Raw genomic sequence first — 20,718 nt, forward strand, 5'->3', positions numbered from 1 at the left:
ACGAGGTCCCAGCAAAGGGAGATTCTGGGCAAATGGGACAAGAATCCGCAGTCTCTTTAACAATCAGGCCTGGCTGACCTGGGGGAACAAAGGAGTCCCTGATATGGTGGCTTCTTTCTCTGGCACTTTTGCTGGGCAAATCCTTCCTCCCCTTGTATTGGACCATGGTCACCGTGGAGGCGTCCTCAGAAAAAATTCTGCTCAGGGGGTCTGGACACTGGAAGAGTCCAGACTACCGATCAGTGTCCTGAAACTCAGAGTGATTAGACTGTGCCTGGAACATTGGACGGATCGTCTTCAGGGATGTCCAGTGCACATTCAATCGGACAATGCCACGGCCTTGGCTTATGTCAATCACCAGGGGGACACACAAAGTGTCCTGGTGGCTCTAGATGTAGCTGGCATTCTAAAGTGGGCAGAACAGTTAGTTTCAGCCTTCTCCGCCGTGCGCATTCTGGGGGGGTGGAAAACTGGAAGGCAGATTACCTCAATTGACAGGCATTGGACCAAGGGGAGTGGTCCCTTCATCCGGAGGTGTTTCATCAGTTGGGGCATCCCTGAGGTGGATCTGTTGGGGTCACGGCTCAACAGAAAGGTGCAAAGGTTTGTGGAACAGTCACGGGATCCTCTGGCGGACGCCACAGATGTGCTGGTGGCCCTTTGGAGTCAGTATCGTCTGATTTACGCTTTCCCTCCTCAAGCTTCTGCACACTTTCACAAAGTTCTATAAAGTGGATGTGTTGGCATCTGCGGATGCTTCTTTTGTCTGCAAGGTTTTGCAGGGTGCTGTTTAGAGGTCTGGTCCTCTTCAAGGCTGTATTATTTTTTCAGATGGGCTCCAGTTTTGCTTGAGCTCCTGTTGACCTGGTTGGCTATAGTTTAGGCTTTGGTATTTCTTTTTCGCTGTTCCCACCCCTCATGTTTAACACTGCTTTGGGATGTCCCAATGGTTAAGAAGATCAGGAGCTGTGTCTGTCAATGAATGAAAGACAAAATGGGATTTTTGATTTACAGTAAAATCCATTTTTCTGATGTTCATTGACCGATACAGCACCCACCCCTTTGTGGAGTTGTAATTATTCTGACACTGCTTGTAACAAAACTACCTATAGCAGAGAGAGGGAGTATACCCCCTGGAACTGCCCATAGGCATTGCCAGACTTTTCTTCTGCCTAGTTTCCTACTCCTGTAGGCGGCAGTATAACCCAATGGTTAAGAAGATCAGTAGCTGTGTCCCTCAATGAACATCAGAGAAATGGATTTTACAGTAAGTCAAAAATCCCATTTTTTGGGGGGTGTCAGCGCAAAAAAAAAAAAAAAAAAACTGTGGTAATCAAATACCACCAAAAGAAAGCTCTATTTGTGGGAGGAAAAAAATTACATAAATGTTATTGTAGTACAGTGTCGCACCACTGCGCAATTGTCAGTTAAATTAACGCAGTGCCGTATCTCAAAAATTGGCCTGGTCATGAAGGGGGGTAAATATTCTGGAGATTAAGTTGTGAATCTTAACACTTACACTAACACCGGGTGGCACAGGTTCAGCATACAGTCCGATGCCAGCAGCCCTTGCAAAATTCATGACAGGCTAGAATATAAGCCCAGTTTTTACACTATATATGAAAAGCACCCACATGCATGAAAAATCAATATTAGCAATATTAGTACACACAAGCACAACAAACATAATTACTGCTTAATGCGGAAGATAAAGCTTTGTTGAGTAAGTAACAAATGTGTGTAAATTCAAAATCGTTGCAAAGAATTCTACAATTATAACCACAGCCTAAAAGGCACAAGACTCCTTTGACAAAAGCATTGAACATTATATATATCTATATATATATATATATATATATATATATATATATATATATATATATATATATATATATATATATATATGAAAAATGATGTAAAATCCTAAATAGAACACCTTATTGAGAATTATACTATGTGCGGTGACGTTAGAAAATTGTAATGCATTAAAAAACCTTCATATGTACATGGTTACTATTCATATCCTATTTACAGAAAGGAGGAGCACTAATTAATACAGCGGTGACCAAAGCTAGCCCAGTTATGAAGAATGCCTATATGTATGTAAGTATCTTTTAGCAACTGTACTGTTCTATGTAATGCGATCAGCTATGTAAACTCAGGTCATCATTAGATAAGATGATACATTCATTTTGCTGTATTTTTGGCTGAATTGCTAAATGCATTCATTTTAGTAGGTGATTTTGATTGCATTATGGAGTCAAACGCGTACCTAAATTCTTGTAGCAAGGCCTGTGTAGTCATAGATGGTGAGGATATAGGACACAATGACCCCTAAGTCCAGCCTTACATGATTCCAGTTTGGGAAGGCTATCTATCACTGTTTATTCACATTTGTATGGCAGCATGCTAGCTAAACTGTCCAAGAAAAAATATTTCTCTGCAGAAGTACTTGTTAATAGTGGGGGAGATTCTGGTGCAGCTCTGCATAGAAACCCATCAGCTTCAAGGTTTCATTGTCAAAGCTTAACTGGACAAGCTGAAGTCAGAAGCTGATTGGCTACCATGAATAACTGCACCAGATTCTGAGTGCACCAGTTTTAGTAAATTTCCTCCAGTATTGTCAGTCACATCTCTTAAGTACATCACATCAGTTTTTTTACTTTAAGTCTTTAGGCAAATCGCAAAATACATATTTGAAAAACATAAATTATTACTATTTTACCCACCAAAGCATTTTTAATTTTGTACAATTAACCTTGTGACATGTTTTCCACACTGTAAAGCCAATAGGTGACACATAACCAAATAATTAAAAAAATGAATTGTCCTTGTTCAAAAATTCTTCTTTCTCCATTTTCTGTCTCAAGCCTCCACATTGAACTGCAAATCAGTGTCATCAGCGTTGTCCAGTGAATATGGATTGACCTAAGAAGCAGTAAAACTGGAAGCTGAAAGCTTCCCATGTTCAGGGCAGATATGGTACTCCTCCAGGGATCTCACTCACATCGCTTCTCCCAATAGCCCACTTTTCCCAGAAATTTGTAAAACTTGCAGGCACACTATGAGTTGCAGCATCTCACAAAAGTGAGTACACCTCTCACATTTTTTGTAAATATTTTATTATATCTTTTCATGTGACAACACTGAAGAAATTACACTTTGCTACAATGTAAAGTAGTGAGTGTACAGCTTGTATAACAGTGTAAATTTGCTGTCCCCTCAAAATAACTCAACACAAAGCCATTTATGTCTAAACCACTGGCAACAAAAGTGAGTACACCCCTAAGGGAAAATGTCTAAATTGGGCCCAGTTAGCCATTTTCCCTCCCTGGTGTCATGTGACTCGTTAGTGTTACAAAGTCTCAGGTGTGAATGGGGAACAAGTGTGTTAAATTTGGTGTTATCGCTCTCATTCTCTCATACTGGTCACTGGAAGTTCAACATGGCACCTCATGGCAAAGAACTCTCTGAGGATCTGAACAAAAGAATTGTTGCTCTACATTAAAAGGACCTAGGCTATAAGAAGATTGCCAAGACCCTGAAACTGATCTGCAGCACGGTGGCCAAGACCATACAGCAGTTTAACAGGACAGGTTAACTCAGAACAGGCCTCGCCATGGTCGACCAAAGTAGTTGAGTGCTCATACTCAGCGTCATATTCAGAGGTTGTCTTTGGAAAACAGATGTATATTTGCTGCCAGCATTGCTGCAGAGGTTGAAGAAGTGGCGGGGTCAGCCTGTTAGTGCTCAGACCATACGCCTCACACTGCATCAAATTGGTCTGCATGGCTTTCGCCCCAGAAGGAAGCCTCTTCTAAAGATGATGACCATAAAAGCACACCAACAATTTGCTGAAGACAAGCAGACAGTTCATTGAGAGAACCATGAATGCCAACATATACTGTGACATACTGAAGCAGAGCATGATCCCCCTCCCTTCAGAGACTGGGCCGCAGGGCAGTATTCCAACATAACAACCCCGAACACACCTCCAAGACGACCACTGCCTTGCTAAAGAAGCTGAGGGTAAAGGTGATGGACTGGCCAAGCATGTCTCCAGACCTAAACCCTATTGAGCATCTGTGGGGCATCCTCAAATGGTCGCCATTTAGGAGTGGAGTGGAAGAGGACTCCAGTGGCAACCTGTGGAGCTCTGGGGAACTCCAAGCCCAAGGGGGCTAAGAAAGTGCTGGAAAATAATGGTGGCCACACAAAATATTGACATTTTGGGCCCAATTTGGGCATTGTCACTTAGGGGTGTACTCACTTTTGTTGCCAGCAGTTTAGAACAGGGGTTTCAAACTGGCGGCCCTCCAGCTGTTGCAGAACTACAAGTCCCATCATGCCTCTACACATGGGAGTCATACTTGTAACTGCAAAACATCATGGGACTTGTAGTTCCGCAACAGCTTGAGGGCCGCCAGTTCGACACCTTTGGTGTAGACATTTAAGGTTGTGTGTTGAGTTCTTTTGAGGGGACAGCAAATTTATACTGTTACAACAGCTGTACACTCACTACTTTACATTGTAGCAAAGTGTAATTTCTTCAGTGTTGTCACATGAAAATATATAATATATTTACAAAAATGGGAGGGGTGTACTCACTTTTGTAAGATACTGTAAGTCCAGCAAGGTGCATGACACCTCCTGGGCCTATCTCTATTATTTACATCCGACACGTTTATGCCTGTGGTGAGAATACACTTCAGGCTGTGAGAGGAAAGAAATACACAGAGGAGCTTTACCTGCCCATCCCCTCTGCTGCCCATTCACAGAAGCCTTTGTATTATGTTAACATAATACAAAGGGTTCTGTGATTAAGCAGGAGTAGGGGAGTGGCAGGCAAAGCAGTTGCTGCAACTGTACTGTTGAAGATTCCAAGACCAGAAGGTTCATCGTCTTGCTCCCGAAACTACAGCGAAAGTTATCACCCAGGAGTTCTATAAACCTGTCAGATGTAAATAATAGAGATAAGTCCAGGAGATGTCAAGCACCTTATTAGCTTTCACTCATAGTGTACCTTCACTTTTTAGAAAGGAGATGAATTCCTGAAATTCTGCTCTAACTCACTGTAAAAGAAAAGGGGAGTCTTTATTTGTTTTACAAACATTTTTCCTTTCCATGCTTGAGGTGATTGTAGCCATATTAGTGCATTTGCAACAAAAACTATTGAGTCTGTGATACTTTTTTTAATTTGCACTAACATCCACATTTTCTGGACTTGCTTTTGGGGTGTACCCACTTCCTCAAGGTCCAAGCATTACTAATAAATAAAGTTCTAGCAGAATGTCAATAAGTTAAGCACTGAGAAGAGGTGACAGTGGTCATAAAACTGTTGGATAGTTTCATGAAAACCGTCTATTAAAATTATCAGTTTCTCCATAATGTGTGATTTGAAATAATTTCATTTGAAAAGCAAATTTGATCACAAAACAATTTTTTTTCTTTTCCAAAAACAGTTTTATTGAATATCAATACAAAATACACAGCAAGTAACATGTACAAACAATGATGCAATCTGAATGTATTTCTGAGAATAAGACAAAACAAGATAATACTTGAGCAGATGTACAGGCAAGCATGAGTAAATGAAGTATTGCTGGGGTAAACAACATTTTCCAAGAGATACAATACAGAGTATATTCAAGCTAGGCCTAGGCCATACACATCTTGGTAGATAATAAGTGGTTTTCAACCGTTCCCCTCTCTGGGGGCAAGAAGAGTCTAATAAAATCAGTAGTGGGGGAATTCAGGAGGTTGACATGTTCTTATTGATAATGGGCGTAATGTCACAAAACAAATTATATAATAATAAAGGTTGTATATGAGACATAGCCTAAAGCTGGCCACACCAAAATAGATTTCTCCATGTGCACTAAATAGTGGATAGGTGATTCTACCGCTTCGGCTATTGAGTTCTTACAGCTGGCACGGTCAGCTGTCAGAAAACCCGAACCATACCTGCACCTGATTGGATGCAGGTGTTGTTTGGGCGACAAAGAGACTTAATAATCACTTTAACCTCATGGAACCGATGGTACAAAAATATGCAGCCTCTGCACTGGTGGGCTGTGATGCTAAGAGGCTGCATATTAGTGTAATAGATAACAAACATAGCTGTGCCGAGAGCATGCGCCCTGCATGCTGCCGGTACAGTTAGCGGTGGCTAACAAAAAGCTCTAGCGATCGCAAGTGACGATCGGGAGCTTTCCAATCATGTGACCACCGTGGCAGCCAATCACAGTTGTCACATGATCATAAACCCCCTAAAGGGCCAGGAGACCAAGGGGTTAAACAAACCATAGTACTAAAGGAAAAAGTTTGCATACCCTTAGTTTTTAGTATCTTGCACTGCCCCCTTGGGCATCAAAGATGCCTTTTTATGATAGTTGTGAATGAGGCCCTTTAAAATGTAAAAAAATATAATTTTTTTTTTGTCACCAGTCAGTGTCCCTAATCACCACCACACCAGTTAAATGATAACACTGTACTGCACTGGTGACAGTATGTAAACAAACTTAAAAATTGTGGAAAACCAGTTTTTTTCTAAATTCATTTTCCAAAATTTGTGACAAAAAAAACTACAACTTCAAGAAACTCTTCATGCCTTTTCATAATACCTTTGACTTTTTTACAAAAAGGGGTCATTTGGGGGATATTTGTACTGTCCTGGCATTTTCAGGTTTTAAGAAATTAGTTAGGCTGTCAGTACATCAGGATTGAGCGCTTTTCAGATCTATATACCATAGTTTGTGGACTCTCCTGACTTTCCTACAGAGTAAATTAGCCTTTTTCAACCAGGTTCCCTTGAGGTTTCTTCAGGGGTGCCTTGGCAAAATGCCTAAATTTGCCCACAAATTGTATGCAAACCAGCATGAGAATGAAGCCTGCCTTTTAGTTACACAAAACCATAGGTTTTTCATGGTGCACCATTACAACCTTCTAGCTGCCAGCATCCTAACGACCAATGGCATAATCAGTTCATAAAGGGGATGTCAGTCGCCTGCATAGCATCCTGGTTTGACCCTCCCCTGCCTCTCTCCATTAGTGACGGGGTCACATTAGCAGAGTGATGGAGAAAAACTGAGATAAAAGAAACATTGGAATATTAGTCAGTACCAGTTTGCAAAAGTGTATGTTTTTTGGAAGAATAAATCACCTCTAAGGTTGCGTGTCCTTCGTGTGTTAATGTTGCTGCATTATGTAAAACTATTAAAATAGTTTTTACATTTTAGAATAGGATGCTTAGAGACTGTACATAATATTTAAAGGGTGCCTCGAGATTGTCCATCATTTTTAAAGGATGCCTTGACTGATAAAAGGTTGAGAAACACTGGACTAAATAATATACACTGATTTGATTTTCTTATTTTCACCAAAGAAATGTAGCAGAATACAGTTTGGCCTAAATTTATGAAGAAAGAATATTTATTTGCTAAATTATATAACAGAAACAAAGAAAACCGCATTTTTCAAAAAATTATCGGTCGTTTATTTAGCAAAAAATGAAAATATTAAATACCAGCAAAAGAAAGCTCTATTTGTGTAAAAAAAAATTATACGACAGCGCTGAAAGCTGAAAATTGGTCTGGGCAGGAAGGGGTGAAAGTGCTCAGTAGTAAAATATAGAGTTTGAGTGAGGATGTACTAAATATTTTTGCCTTTTATAAAGAGGTATATTCCCTTATTTATATGGGGCACTTAAAGACCAAAACTGAAATTAACCACTCTCCAAAGATCCAAGGAGAAAGGAGGAATGGCCCTTCCAGATATATTCTTATACTATCTAGAGACAATAGAGAAAAATTAATTAGGTCTTTCCAACAACCCTTCTCAACTCTGTAGCCCATCTAGTGCATATTCTTGGTATAACTCAGTTGCTAATCTTCTTAGAAGCGCCTAAATTATATTTATAAAAATTGTACTTACCTGTTCTTAGTTGTGTGGTGTCAGCTTGAATGGAGGCTGGGCGGGTGGTGTCTTTTCCTGGGAATTTTAGATTATTTTAAAGGGATAACCCATTACTAAATCCACTTTCTACCGTACCCATTTCTAGATTGTGGCAATCATATGGGGGTAATACCCTTACAGACATATTTTTTGAAAGCATTTTGTGCTATTTTACTCAACTACAAGAAAAATATAATCTACTAAGAGGTTTCTCCTTTAGACTTCTGCAATTACAGCATAGACTTGAGGCTCGAATTTTGTCAGCAGGAACTACACATTTGAAAATACACATTGCTTGGTGTGTTGCAATCACAGGCCCAAGGGGATTGATATTCAACCCATAATCTCTTCTGCACAATAAAGTTAGCAAATCTCCATTACCAGTAAGAAACTTTTGGCAGTGTCTTATTCCTACTCACTGTAGAAGAATGGCATGACATTTGCTCCTTGTAGATGTTGGTTTCTCCAGCAATTAATATTAAATTAATTTAATTATATACAGTACATCAGAGTTATTTAACTCCCACTTGTTTGTACAAAATAGACCGCATACACACTTTTTCATGCATTAGATTTGTTTCCTATTGGTCCAGACTATATACATTTGTTCTGTATAAGAGGAAATTAATCATTAAAGTTCCATAAAATATGGTGTGATTCTAACCTCACTCTAGATGGGATATAAAGTAGGGATCGACCAATATCGTTTTTTTATTGCCGATATCGATATTTTGGTCATCGTATATCGGTATCGGCAGATATCTGCCGATATTTTAGGACATTTAAAAAAATGTTTTTTTTTGGTTTTCTTTTACAGGTACTCTTGTGGAGGGATCTGTGGGTCTAAAAGACCCCCAAACCCCTCCTCTGCACTTAAAAGCATTCAAAACGCCAAGTTTGGCTGTTTTGAATGCTGTTATTTTTTTTTAATTTGGCGCCGAGTACCCGGAAGTAATGTCATGACATCACTTCCGGGTTTTTACATGGAGATCCGATCAGAGCCGGCTTTGACTGGGTCTTTGGCTGCCGTGCAGATAGGATGCCCAGGTCTCCCGGAGGGACAGGAGACCCGTGGCGAGCCGCGGCAGGACTTCCCCTCCCGCTCCTTGTAATGACAGCCGAGCGGCTTCTCAGCCGCATCGGTTGTCATTACAAGACAGCCGACTGTCGGCTATGGACGCCGGTACCGGGGTGATGCCTCTAGCTGCAGGTATCACTCCGGTACATGCACTTTCCCTGAAATATCGGCAATATCGGTAACCGCAGGGGCTGATTCCGATATATCAGGGAAAGTGCAGATCGGCCCTCGATATATCGGCTTTGTCGATAATCGGTCGATCCCCAATATAAAGTGGTCACATATAAAACATTTTTACACAATATCTGACATATTTAATGCTGTAAACTGATTAAAGGCCCATGTACGCACAGACTAGGTTGACTGCCGGCCGCAGGAAAACGCAAAACGCTGCAAAGTCTTGCGATTTTGCCATGTTTTGCGGCTGGCGGTCAAAACGCTCCTATCCTGAAGGCGATTCTTCCCCGTTCAGGGGAGGGAGGTTGAACCTCCCCTAACCGCAGGAGCTTCTAAAAGCCTATGTGTACATGGACACAAACTCCTAAATTTAAATTTAGAAGCTGTAGTATACATGAGCCCTCAAGAAGAAAGACAACTGTCTGCATAAATATGTTCAAGGGTTTCTTTAATCAACATACACTGAATATTTTATTTACACTTCTGTTCTTTTTTTTTTTTTTTGTACTCATTAAAAGATAGCTTATAATATGTCTTTACAGTGGTTTGTGCTGGATAAAAAAAATAACGCAGAGTGAAAATGTGGCATGAAAGATCACGTGCGCTGGTGTCAGTGCAAACTTACATGTATATACTGTCAAATGTGAAAGGTCTTGGATTGCAGCAAGATTATACTAAACATTATTTTGCCAACAGGTTATGTTTCTAATTAAATTAATTGTTCTATTTTTACTGCTTTTGCTTAATTGCCAGGCCAAACAAGGTATTAAGGAGGTAAAGAGCAAGCTGAAGAATAAGGTAAGATTTTTTTTTTCCTTTATATAAAGGTTGCTATATATGTTTGTTTGTTTTTTACACCCCTTGTTCCAAAAAAGTTAGGACTCTGTGTAAAATCTACATAAAAACAGAATGCAATGATTTGCAACTCTCATGAATGCAAATTATATAAACAATAGAAAACATCAAATCCTTAAACTGGGAAAATGTACTATTTTAGGAAAAATAAGGACATTTTGAAATTGATGGCAGTAACAAAGCTCAAAAAGTTTGTACCGGGGCCATGTTTACCACAGTGTAGCATCCCCTTAAAAACACTCTCTAAAAGTCTGGAAAGCTGAGGAGACCAGTTGCTGGAGGTTTGGGAAAGGAATATTGTCCCATTCTTGCCTGATATAGGATCCTAACAGCTTAACAATTCCTGGGTCTTCTTCGAAATATTTTTCGTTTCCAGAGGTGCCAAATATTTTCAGTTGGGGAAATGTCTGGACTTCAAGCAGGCCAGTTAAGCACCCCGACTCTTCTACTACAAAGTCATGCTTCTGTTATACTAAAAGTGAAGCAAAGCAAATGTGTTAAAGATGTAGAATCTGGCTTGTCTAATGTTCACCAATGGGAATGAAAAATGAAGACATATTAACTTTGATCTGCTCACAGAATTAAAAAAAAAAAAAAATTTGAGTTCAACTAAAGGCAAAACATTTTTTTTTTTTTCAATAGAGTGGAGAGGGATTAGAACTTCTGTCAGTTTTTGTTGCTGTCTGTTCCACCTCTTAGGGAAATTCAGTCCCAGTTCACACTGGTGCAATGCGGGAAACCCTGCGATTCAGTGCTGGTCCTGAATCGCACACTGGTTCATACTGACATATGCAAACCGCTGGGGGTGGTAATGTAAAGTTAATGACACCCCCCAGATCGGTTCACAAATATCGCAGTGCGAACTGTCAAATGGTACAGGAATCGGATCGCATATGTGTGAACACCCATGCGATCCAATTCCAGTGCAGACCAAAAAATGGGTCCTGCACCATTTTGGTGGGAATGCAATGCGAGTATAGCTGAATTTGCATCACACATACATTGCATGTGATCTGCACAGCAATGCGGTGCGAATCACATGCAATGTCTGTGATCGCACAAGTGTGAACCCAGCCTCACTCTTTATATTTATCATGTTTACCGTTCTCATCAAAAGTGAAAGTAAAAGAGAATCTCAAATTTGATGTTGATATCAGAACACTAATGGAGGGGAAATCTTCCAGTGTGGACATTAGTTCTGGTGACACCCTGGGATTCTCTCAGTTTGGAGGGATCTCTTCTCACTTCCTGTTTCGGCCATAGGATAGAAAATGCAGGGAAATCTCCCCAATGGGACACAGATGGGGGAAAAAATGACGGGGGATATAACCCTCCCTTACTCTATCCAAAATGAATAAAAGGTTTTGCCTCTAGTTTTCTTTAAAGCAAATTTTAGAACAGATGAGAGTTCACACAAATCAAGGACATTTAATTGAAGAATTTAATTCTGGTTGAAATGAATAGGGCCCATTCACAGCTTCACATTAGGTTGCACTGCATTTTTTATGTGTGGTGTGCGTTAACGTGTTACGTTGCACATTAAGGCAGCTGATGCATTTGAACAAGCATTATTTTCTGTGACAGAATGCATGGTAGTGCGCTGCAATGCAGGTGCATTATAAAGGTGCTTTGGGTTGTCTTTCTAAACAAATGGCAATGTAGCACACCAGTGCATATACTGTTTGTTACAGCAAAGCAATGGTGTAAACGGGCCCAAAATAACCCTTTCCTAAAACTAAAATTCAGCTAAATACTCTGTTGCTGTACACATATGAGAGCTGTTGTATTCCTGTCCATATATTCCTACCATTTACATAGTATGTCCCATAGCACAGCCCTGTCTAACCAGAGAGGGGACCTGATCTTTCTTTCCTGCAGTTTCACTTTTTTCAGTTCCCCTGACGTTTTGACTGAGCAGTGAAAGTAGAAGCAGCACTTTGATGAGCCTATCCTTCTTTCACTCTGCTATTTCCTTTTATCAGCATGCCTCCTGCACTGCAGCACACCTAATGGTTCTTTGTGCTGCTTCTCCCTATGTGTTTCTGAGCTCTGCTGAACAGAGTGTTGTACGGTAGACTTCAACCAGGTCAACTTCATGGACTTAAACGTAATCAAATAAATTGTATGATGTATTAATAAATACAGAGCTGCAATCATTTGTTTCTTTTATACCTGCCCAGAGTTCAACTTTAATAAAATATAGAGGCTGTCTTTCTTCTGAAAAAGTTAATTGCCTTACTGTTATTGCTGACCCACTAGAGAACATCAACGTATGTCCTTATCTGAATACTTGTCTATTCCTTATCTGAATACTTGTTCTGGTTAGTGAAAGTGTTAAAGCAAGCGGTTCAGCATAACAGCCAGGCAACTAGTAATTTTGGAAAATTAGAATTCAGCCTCTTTTTTTTTTTTTTTCAAAAAAGGCTTGCTTTAAAATCTGAGAATCTCCCGAATGGGTTACTTAATGCTCATGGGCAGTTTGTAGTTGAATGTTGAATACTTCAGGCTATTATTTAACATGCATGCATTGTTCAGTACAATGGACCTTGCTCAGTGTGCCAGGTCAAGATTAGTGACACTCCAATCCTCTTCCTTCACTGGCTGTAATTCTTTCTGCTGCTGAACATGCATCCTTGAACTTGAACCTTGTACCTTCCTAGTGCTTTTCCCTGATCCCCTCAGATCTTTTTTTCCTTGCCCTGTCTGTTTCTGACCTTAGATGAATAGGGTAACTTCTGCAAGGCCAACCCATAATTCTTTTGCAGAGCTCTATTATGCATTCTGTGTTACTAGTTGCATCTGAAAATGTCACAACACCATTCAAAACCTGCCATTAACTACACTAACTCTGTATGTTGGTGGATTATCCAAGATTTCTGAAGTTCAACAAACCATTTGCTCACACATTTGTGGCTTGGGATTCCGTAAAAGTTCACATTAGAGGAACGTTGATTGCTCAAATAACCAAAAATAAGAAAGACTCCAGGGAATGGGAATTCAAATTTATTGATGACGTTAAACAAGCTGAAATGTGATTCCTTACTCAGCCCACTTAGGAAAATCAATCCATATGGCTGGAGCAACAACAGGCATATAACCTTTTATTATCAAAGGCAGAGTGTAAGAGATTGATAATGCAGCAAGCTTATTTTGAGGAGGTTGATAATACTGGTCATCTACGTGCCACCATTGCCAGATTGCAAAAGCCACCAGCACACATCGGTTTATCTGATGGTGACAGCCATATAGTAAACTCCCAAAGAAATTACCGCTGTTTTTTGAAGGTTCTGTATGGACCTCTAGAAGAGCACAGTCTCATATGGGGCAGATGCCCTCTACCAAACTTTAACCTCAATTACTCTTCCTGCTGTCACTTGAAGGAGATTGATTCTTTTTAGATAATTTACTGTCAACTTTGTCTAGCGCCCCCAACAGCAAAGCTCCAGGAGTAGATAGCCTACCAGTGGAACTCTATAAAAATATGGGGATTTTATCTTTCTGAAGTGTTGAACGAGGCCTTTGAGTACTCTTCCCCAGTCCATGATTGAAGCCATCATTGCGGTCCTTCTGAAATCTGACAAGAATCTTCTATTACCCGAATCCTACTGTCCAGTCCCTTTTCTTATATCTGACCTAAAATTTCTTTCTAAAGTACTTGGTAATAGAATTATAGTAACTCTCTCCTCCTAATCAAGCAAGCAAAGCCGGCATAAAGGGGAGACATTCAAGAGATTAAAAGATATCCATATACCAGAAAACAAAGCAGGGAACAATATTCAATGCAGTTTTCTGACAGAAGGGGATGGGTAAATAGAGCTGGTTTTCAAATCCTACTGCCAACTGAAGCAGAGACAACCAATACAATTTGTGCCGCACTCTGGTTTCTTGTGCACTAATTCAATAGATCAAAACTGCCACCTGTTGTTCAATTTATTTCTCCTTTATCTCCAATGTTAAGTTACATATAGCAAAGGGGTGCAAGGCTAAATCCAAAAAATGTAAAGTATCTCCATTTCTTTACAGGTATTGCAACATTATACTGTATATGCATGCTAAAGCTTTATTGGTATCTGATGCTTTTTCATATTATGGATAAAAAGTTTTTCTGTTTTGGCAAGTAGTGCTAAAAAAAAATCATGTTTTGTACAACAAATGTCTTTTTAACTTTTTTGGTTTCTTCTGCCCTGTCATGTTCTCAATGGTAACCTTTGCTCAATTAATTCTTTTGGATTGTTGTTAGTTCCTCTAAAAATGATATGTATAAACCCTCAGAAGCCTTTCCCTATTCTATCTATAGAACTTTGTATCTTTAATTTTTCAGCCGTCCCCACCAAGAGAAGACAGTGATTATTGCTAACCGCTATGCCAGTCACTAGCGATAATCGCATGTAAAATCTCGCAGGCTGGTCGTACCCAAGTTGGTTGATCGATAAACTTGGTACATTCAGCCTGCCCATACACGGTTTGAACTGTCTATGGCTGACCTAACTATATCTTTTTTTCAAAATACCCCCCCCCCTCCTCCCACCTATTCTGCCCAGCCTGTATAAAAAATGATTCTGCTCGGTCTACTCTTGTGATCCTGCGGCTCTATGTAAGGGAGCAGTAATGTCCCCCTTAGGCACCCATGGTCCAGCTGTTGTTGGAGCTACCTCCTCTTCTCTGCAAAAAATGATATACAAAGTTTATGCGCTGAAAGTCAAAGCGCCCTATGGTGGAATTGAACCTGGAAACCACTGTGTGACTGAAGGAACCAATACCTGTGCTGCCAGTCCCAAGCATGGGATGTAGATTCAAGGAAATTTAGCACAATATATGGACAGCGCACAGAGATGACATTATCGTGTGAAGGAGAACCCACAGGCAGCGATCCATAATGAATGTCAGTTTATTAAACAATTAAAATCAGGGAATACATGCTTGTTACCACACGAGTCTGGATGGCGGTGAGGGAGTTGAGAATGGACGATTACTAGTGGTCAAACCAGATCGTTCAACGCTGTGCCTCTCAGAGTGTGTGAATGCATAGATGGCTACAGACCAAAAGCCCTCCATGGAGCAGGAAGAGGGATACTGGCCGAACGGCGCCGGCGCGTGTATTGGCTGTGTACTGGGGCGCCAAACTCAGCGTGGTATCTGGAACTTACGTCACTCGATGGAGACAAGCCAAGTGCAGGAACCAGCATGGAACGCAAGCAAGCCCTGTTCCTGTTTGACCACTGGTAATCGTCCATCCTCAACGCCCTCATCGCCATCCAGACCCGTGTGGTAACAAGCATGTATTCCCTGATTTTAATGGTTTACTAAACTGACATTGATTATGGAACGCTGCCTGTGGGTTCTCGATCACACGATAATGTCACCTCTGTGCACTGTATATATAAATTCCTCTACTCTGCAGCAGCCTCTCACTGTCGCAGGGGAGCCAGAGATGCAGGATCACAGACCAGAGGGCATTAAAAATAGTTAAGTATACAGAGTTTTTTCTATACAGGTTAGACAGGATAGCTAGGAGGGTAAAAGCAAACTTTTAAGAATAGATATAGTTAGGTTTTTCATCCACATTAATTTAACCACAAGAAGATAGAAGCTGATTGGCATGCACATCGGCTTCAGATTCTGTCTGCTCCAGTTTTGATAAATAAGGATAATCTAATTAATCATAGTATGTAACTGGTGGTCACCTAAAATTGTTTCCGTTTTCAAGGGAGGCAACTTTGAACCCCTATCACTATGATATGTGAAGAAGGTAAAGGGGGGGGGGGGGGTTGTAAGCTTCAGGGAATGCCAAAGCTGTCAGAATAGCCTTCGATCTGGCTGTGACAGGAAGGTTTGGGAGGCGGCTGCATGTGTGAGCACCCCTGGGCGCCGGCGCTCTCCCTCCCCCAGTGACTAAGTCTCTCTTTAAGCATGCAGAGAATATACTGTACATGCAGAATTTACTGGACTTTAGTTTAATGTTCCTTTATTGTGAAAGGGGACATGCTCATGTGGTAGCTGTATGGCAGTTTGTATACACATTCCTTTGTTCTGCCTTCTCTAAACTGATAAGCTTTGAATTCTGATTGGTTACTGCATATCCCTGCTCTTTGTACCTGTCCCTTTTTGAGGGATTACTGGTCTCACATTTATTTTTATTTATGGCATTTATGCAGTATTAAATGCAAAAGCAAATATGTATTATATTTCAGCTTACCAATTTTTAGATGGGATGGCTGCATTATTTTCCTTTTTTAGGCTTCCTTTCTTCTATTTTCATCTGGTGATCCAGCCAGTAAGCTCTCTTGCAGTTAGAGAAATGAAACAACCTGTTTACCATTGGCAAGGGTGCTTATGATGATCATTTTTTATTTGTTTATGAAAAACCTTTAGGCTCCATTCACACCTGGGCGTTTTTGAGTGTTTTTCAGCTCCAAAAACGCTCAGAAAAAACGTTCCAAAACGCCCAACAAGTAAAACCCCATTCATTTAAATGGCCCCTGTTCACATCTGAGCGTTTTGCAAAACGCCTGTAGCTGAAAAAAGTACATGAGCTTCTTTTTGGGCTGATTACCAGCGTTTTTGATAGATCTCAATGCCTGCCTCCAAAAACGCCTGAAAATCGCGGTAAAATCGCTGTAAAAATCGCTGTAAAAACCGCTACGCTCAAGTGTGAATGCAGCCTTAGAGCCGGTTCACACTGGGGGGTCGCCTGCCATTGATTAGCACAGGACCCGTTCTAATAGGAGCGACACAAGTCGCTCCGACTTAGAAAAAGGATCCTGAGCTACTTTGGGGCGATCTGGAGCGACCAGCAATGACTTCAATGATATGAAGTCTGTGCAGGTCGCTCCGAGGTCGCGCTGCGCACCGCGACTTCACAGGTCGCCCCGGCAAGTCGGGTCGCGCCTGTGTGAACCGGCTCTTATCCCAAAAGGAAAAACTGCTGTAACAGCTTATTGGCTTCTATTTGTGAGCATATCTAAATTTGCTAGTACATCTAACACTCCCCACCCCCCAAACTGGCAACGCTGCTGTCCAAAGGTGCCCCCTTCATCCAGAGTGAAGGCAACCTCTAATACAGGAGGTGCGTTACTTGTCAAATCACCAGGTGAAAACAGAGGAATAGGAGCCTAAAAAAAGAAAACTAATATAGCCACTTCATCTAATGATTGGTAAGCTGCAATGTATTAACTAAGACTGGGTTCACACTGGTTCGAATTTGCATGTCAGGAGACTGTGACCAGCTCTCAGTGGAGCCGGTTCACACATCTCTGGAACGGCTGCGGAGCGGTTTGCAGAAGGGTCCTGTGCATCTTCTGGTCTGTTTCAGGTCCGAATTTTTGGCCTAAATTTCAGACCAAATTCGGACCTGAAACAGTGAACAGAGACACACCAGACCCCCTGCTGCGAGCAGCTTCGCACACAGTGTGAACCCAGCCTTAAAACAGCTACACTTCGCAGTAGAAATAAAGTCCTGCTTGCTTCATCAAATAAATCAATCAGTGAAGTAGCTTTTTCCCATCCTAAACAAACTCAGTTTGGTAGGTGAAACTATCACATGCTCACACACCAGAAACAAGTCTGTCTGTCTGTTCAGAGTTTAAAAAAGTCCTTTTCCAGCCTGAGAGGCTTCCCAGCCCTTCTATAAAAAGCCAGGTATCCTGACAGGTGGACTTGTTAAACCGAAGTGGTCAGACTGCGGACCCAACCAATCTCTCTGCAGCCCAAACTCCATGGCCAACAGAAGAATTTTACAATCTGCCCCTTAAAGGAAGACTTGCCTTTCTTCCTAACCAGGCTCCTCTGGATCCCACAACCGCTCCAATCCACATTCTGGGCTGCAAATATTTCCCATTCATTGCCTCGTCTGCCTTTTTAGCCGAGACTCTGTCCCACTATATATAGACATCTGTAGGGAAGCAGCAGCAACACCATTGTAGGAAAGTAGTGTGACAATGCAATGGAAGATCTCCATCTTCTACCTCCAAATAAGATAGAATCTAAGAATTAGAACATATTAGATAGAAATCTAAATTAGGAGTTACTCTATGTCTATTTAACATGCAGGATGTACAAAACATGTTTTTTGTTTTTTTCCAGTTTGGAAAAAAAATATGGCATGCATGAAACCGTTCTTCATATGTCCTAATAAAATGTGCTCCGATTCTCTACCTGAATGTACACTATATTACCAAAATTATTGGGCCTCCTGCCTTTACACGCACATGAACTTTAATGGCATCCCAGTCTTAGTTTGTAGGGTTCAATATTCAGTTGGCCCACCCTTTGCAGCTAAATAGCTTCAACTCCTCTGGGAAGGCTGTCCACAAGCTTTAAGAGTGTGTCTGTGGGAATGTTTGACCATTCTTCCAGAAGCTCATTTGTGAGGTCAAGCACTGATGTTGAAGAGAAGGCCTGGCTCGCAGTCTGCACTCTTATTCATCCCAAAGGTGTTCTGTTGGGTTGAGGTCAGGACTCTTTGCAGGAGTCAGCAAACCAAGACATTTTGGGCAGTTTCATGCTCCCAACTTTGTGGGAAAAGTTTGGGGTTTGCCCCTTCCTGTTCCAACATGACTGCTCACCAGTGCACAAAGCAAGGTCCATAAAGACATGGATGAGCGAGTTTGGGGTGAAGGAACTTGACTGGCCTGCACATCAACCTTATAGAACACCTTTGGGATGAATAACAGCGCAGACAAGCCAGGCCTTCTCTCCAATATCAGTAACCTCACAAATGTGCTTCTGGAAGAATGGTCAGACATTCCCATAGACACACTCCTAAACCTTGTGGAAGCCTTCCCAGAAGATTTGAAGCTGTTACAGCTGCAAAGGGTGGGCCAACACAATATTGAACCCTATGGACTAAGACTGGAATGCCATTAAAGTTCATGTGCATGTAAAGGCAGGCAGCCCAATACTTTTGGAGATAGATAGATAGATAGATAGATAGATAGATAGATAGATAGATAGATAGATAGATAGATAGATAGATAGATAGATGGATGGATGGATGGATGGATGGATGGATGGATGGATGGATGGATGGATGGATGGATGGATGGATGGATGGATGGATGGATGGATGGATGGATGGATGGATGGATGGATGGATAGATAGATAGATGGATGTTTATAACACAGATTTTTGCACTGCAGTTCCATGTGATTTTTTTATTTGTTGTATCTGTTAAGCTTGTTTCTAACCGCATGTGACCTGCATGTTGCATGCTTGTTTGATGGTTTTGTTACAGGAAATTGAAGAGGAAAATTTGGGGCCTTTAAACTCTAATACCTTCCCGTTAAGCAGCTCACAGCGTCCTATCTCTGAGAGAAGGAAACTCTCACAGGTGAGGAATGCAGCTATAACCCTTGTTTAATAAGGTGAAGAGCAGTGTGTAAAGCAGGGATGTGTCCTTTGTGAGCCAAGGCTCTTAATAGTGTCTCAGTCCAGTAATTAATTGTTGGAGTTCTCAACACTTCATTCTATTGGTTTTTAAAGTGAATTCTATTTGTAAAGCCCAAAACAATGCCAAGCTGACATGACTTATGAAAAATTCCACATTTACATTTGGTGCTGTATTCCAAAACATATTCAAGGCCACTGATTTAAGGAATAAATACTAACCAGTTCATAATGGTTCATTCACCTTCCTTTGTTTTACCTTCTATAAACTTGATAAAAGGTGAATTCTGATTGGTTACTCCATATCACTGCTCTTCATATTATTTTATTACACAAAACTGATTCTTTTAAAGAAGAACTCTGTTAAGCAAAATGTACATCTAAAATGGGTGCATAAAACCACAACCAAATTTTAGTAATACAGCAGCCTTTTCTTTAGCAGTTACATTTGTGGCATTTATTGCTGAGCCTGACAAGAGACATCATGGCCTGTAGTACCTGTCAATGACTTTAAAGCAGGACAGATACAAGCAACTATTCTGAATGTCTATTAGAGGAGAATAAATCATTTGCTTGTTGCAATACGTTGGTTATTCGCATTCTTCATTTGCAGCCATCCTGTCTTCAGGGACTAAAGGGGGGAGTAAGGGACTTGCTAATAGGTTAGATTTGTGGAGATCTTACCAGCTCTGCAATTAGAAGCTATAGAATGTTTGACTAGAGAAGAGTTGTTTTTAGCATGGCTGCCACTTTTTTTATAGATATGTACAACAATGATACACCTGATGGTTTTATGAAAGTATATCTATAGATGAAAAGAATCCTCTGCTCAGGGCAACATTCTTTGCATCATGCTCCATTGTAGAGTCAGTGGTTTATGCTATATAGTGACAATAACATTATAGTTAACATGCTTGTAGATTGCTTTGTGATATTAAAAGGCTTTTCAACAAAAGTTTATATCTAACAACTGAGCCCCTGGGGGATTTATGGTCATTTTTCCAGTTGTTGGAACATTAGAAGATAGATTTTTCTGAAAGTGTTTTTTTTTTTCAAATAAAATAGGCTTATTTCTGGGTCTAAGAATTTTGATGCCATGGCTTAAAGACTGCAGTGCTGTGACGCTGTAGAATTGCATTAACTGAAACGTCTTTTAGCATTTAATTTTATTGCCCTACAGAGCACCTAAATGAATATCAGTAAATCCCAGGCCAGAAAAATAACGACTCCTACCAGTGCATGTTAATAATGTGAATTGCTTATGTGGACT

General features: G+C 40.7%; 1 protein-coding gene across 4 annotated transcripts in view; it reads left to right on the top strand.

Annotated features, from left to right (window-relative positions):
- DENND1B (DENN domain containing 1B) overlaps window positions 1-20,718 on the top strand; it is a 383,468-nt gene that overhangs the window by 342,185 nt on the left and 20,565 nt on the right. For 3 of the 4 annotated variants that reach the window (XM_082265591.1, XM_082265592.1, XM_082265594.1), the window contains 3 exons: window positions 2,035-2,103; window positions 9,962-10,006; window positions 19,297-19,392. In XM_082265591.1, the coding sequence (XP_082121717.1) occupies window positions 2,035-2,103; window positions 9,962-10,006; window positions 19,297-19,392 (210 nt within the window). The remainder of the gene's footprint in view (window positions 1-2,034; window positions 2,104-9,961; window positions 10,007-19,296; window positions 19,393-20,718) is intronic. The other variant, XM_082265593.1, reaches the window with a different exon arrangement.

Source organism: Pelophylax lessonae (genome assembly GCF_965119305.1).
Source record: "Pelophylax lessonae genome assembly, chromosome: 8".
NCBI classification, from domain to species: domain Eukaryota; kingdom Metazoa; phylum Chordata; class Amphibia; order Anura; family Ranidae; genus Pelophylax; species Pelophylax lessonae.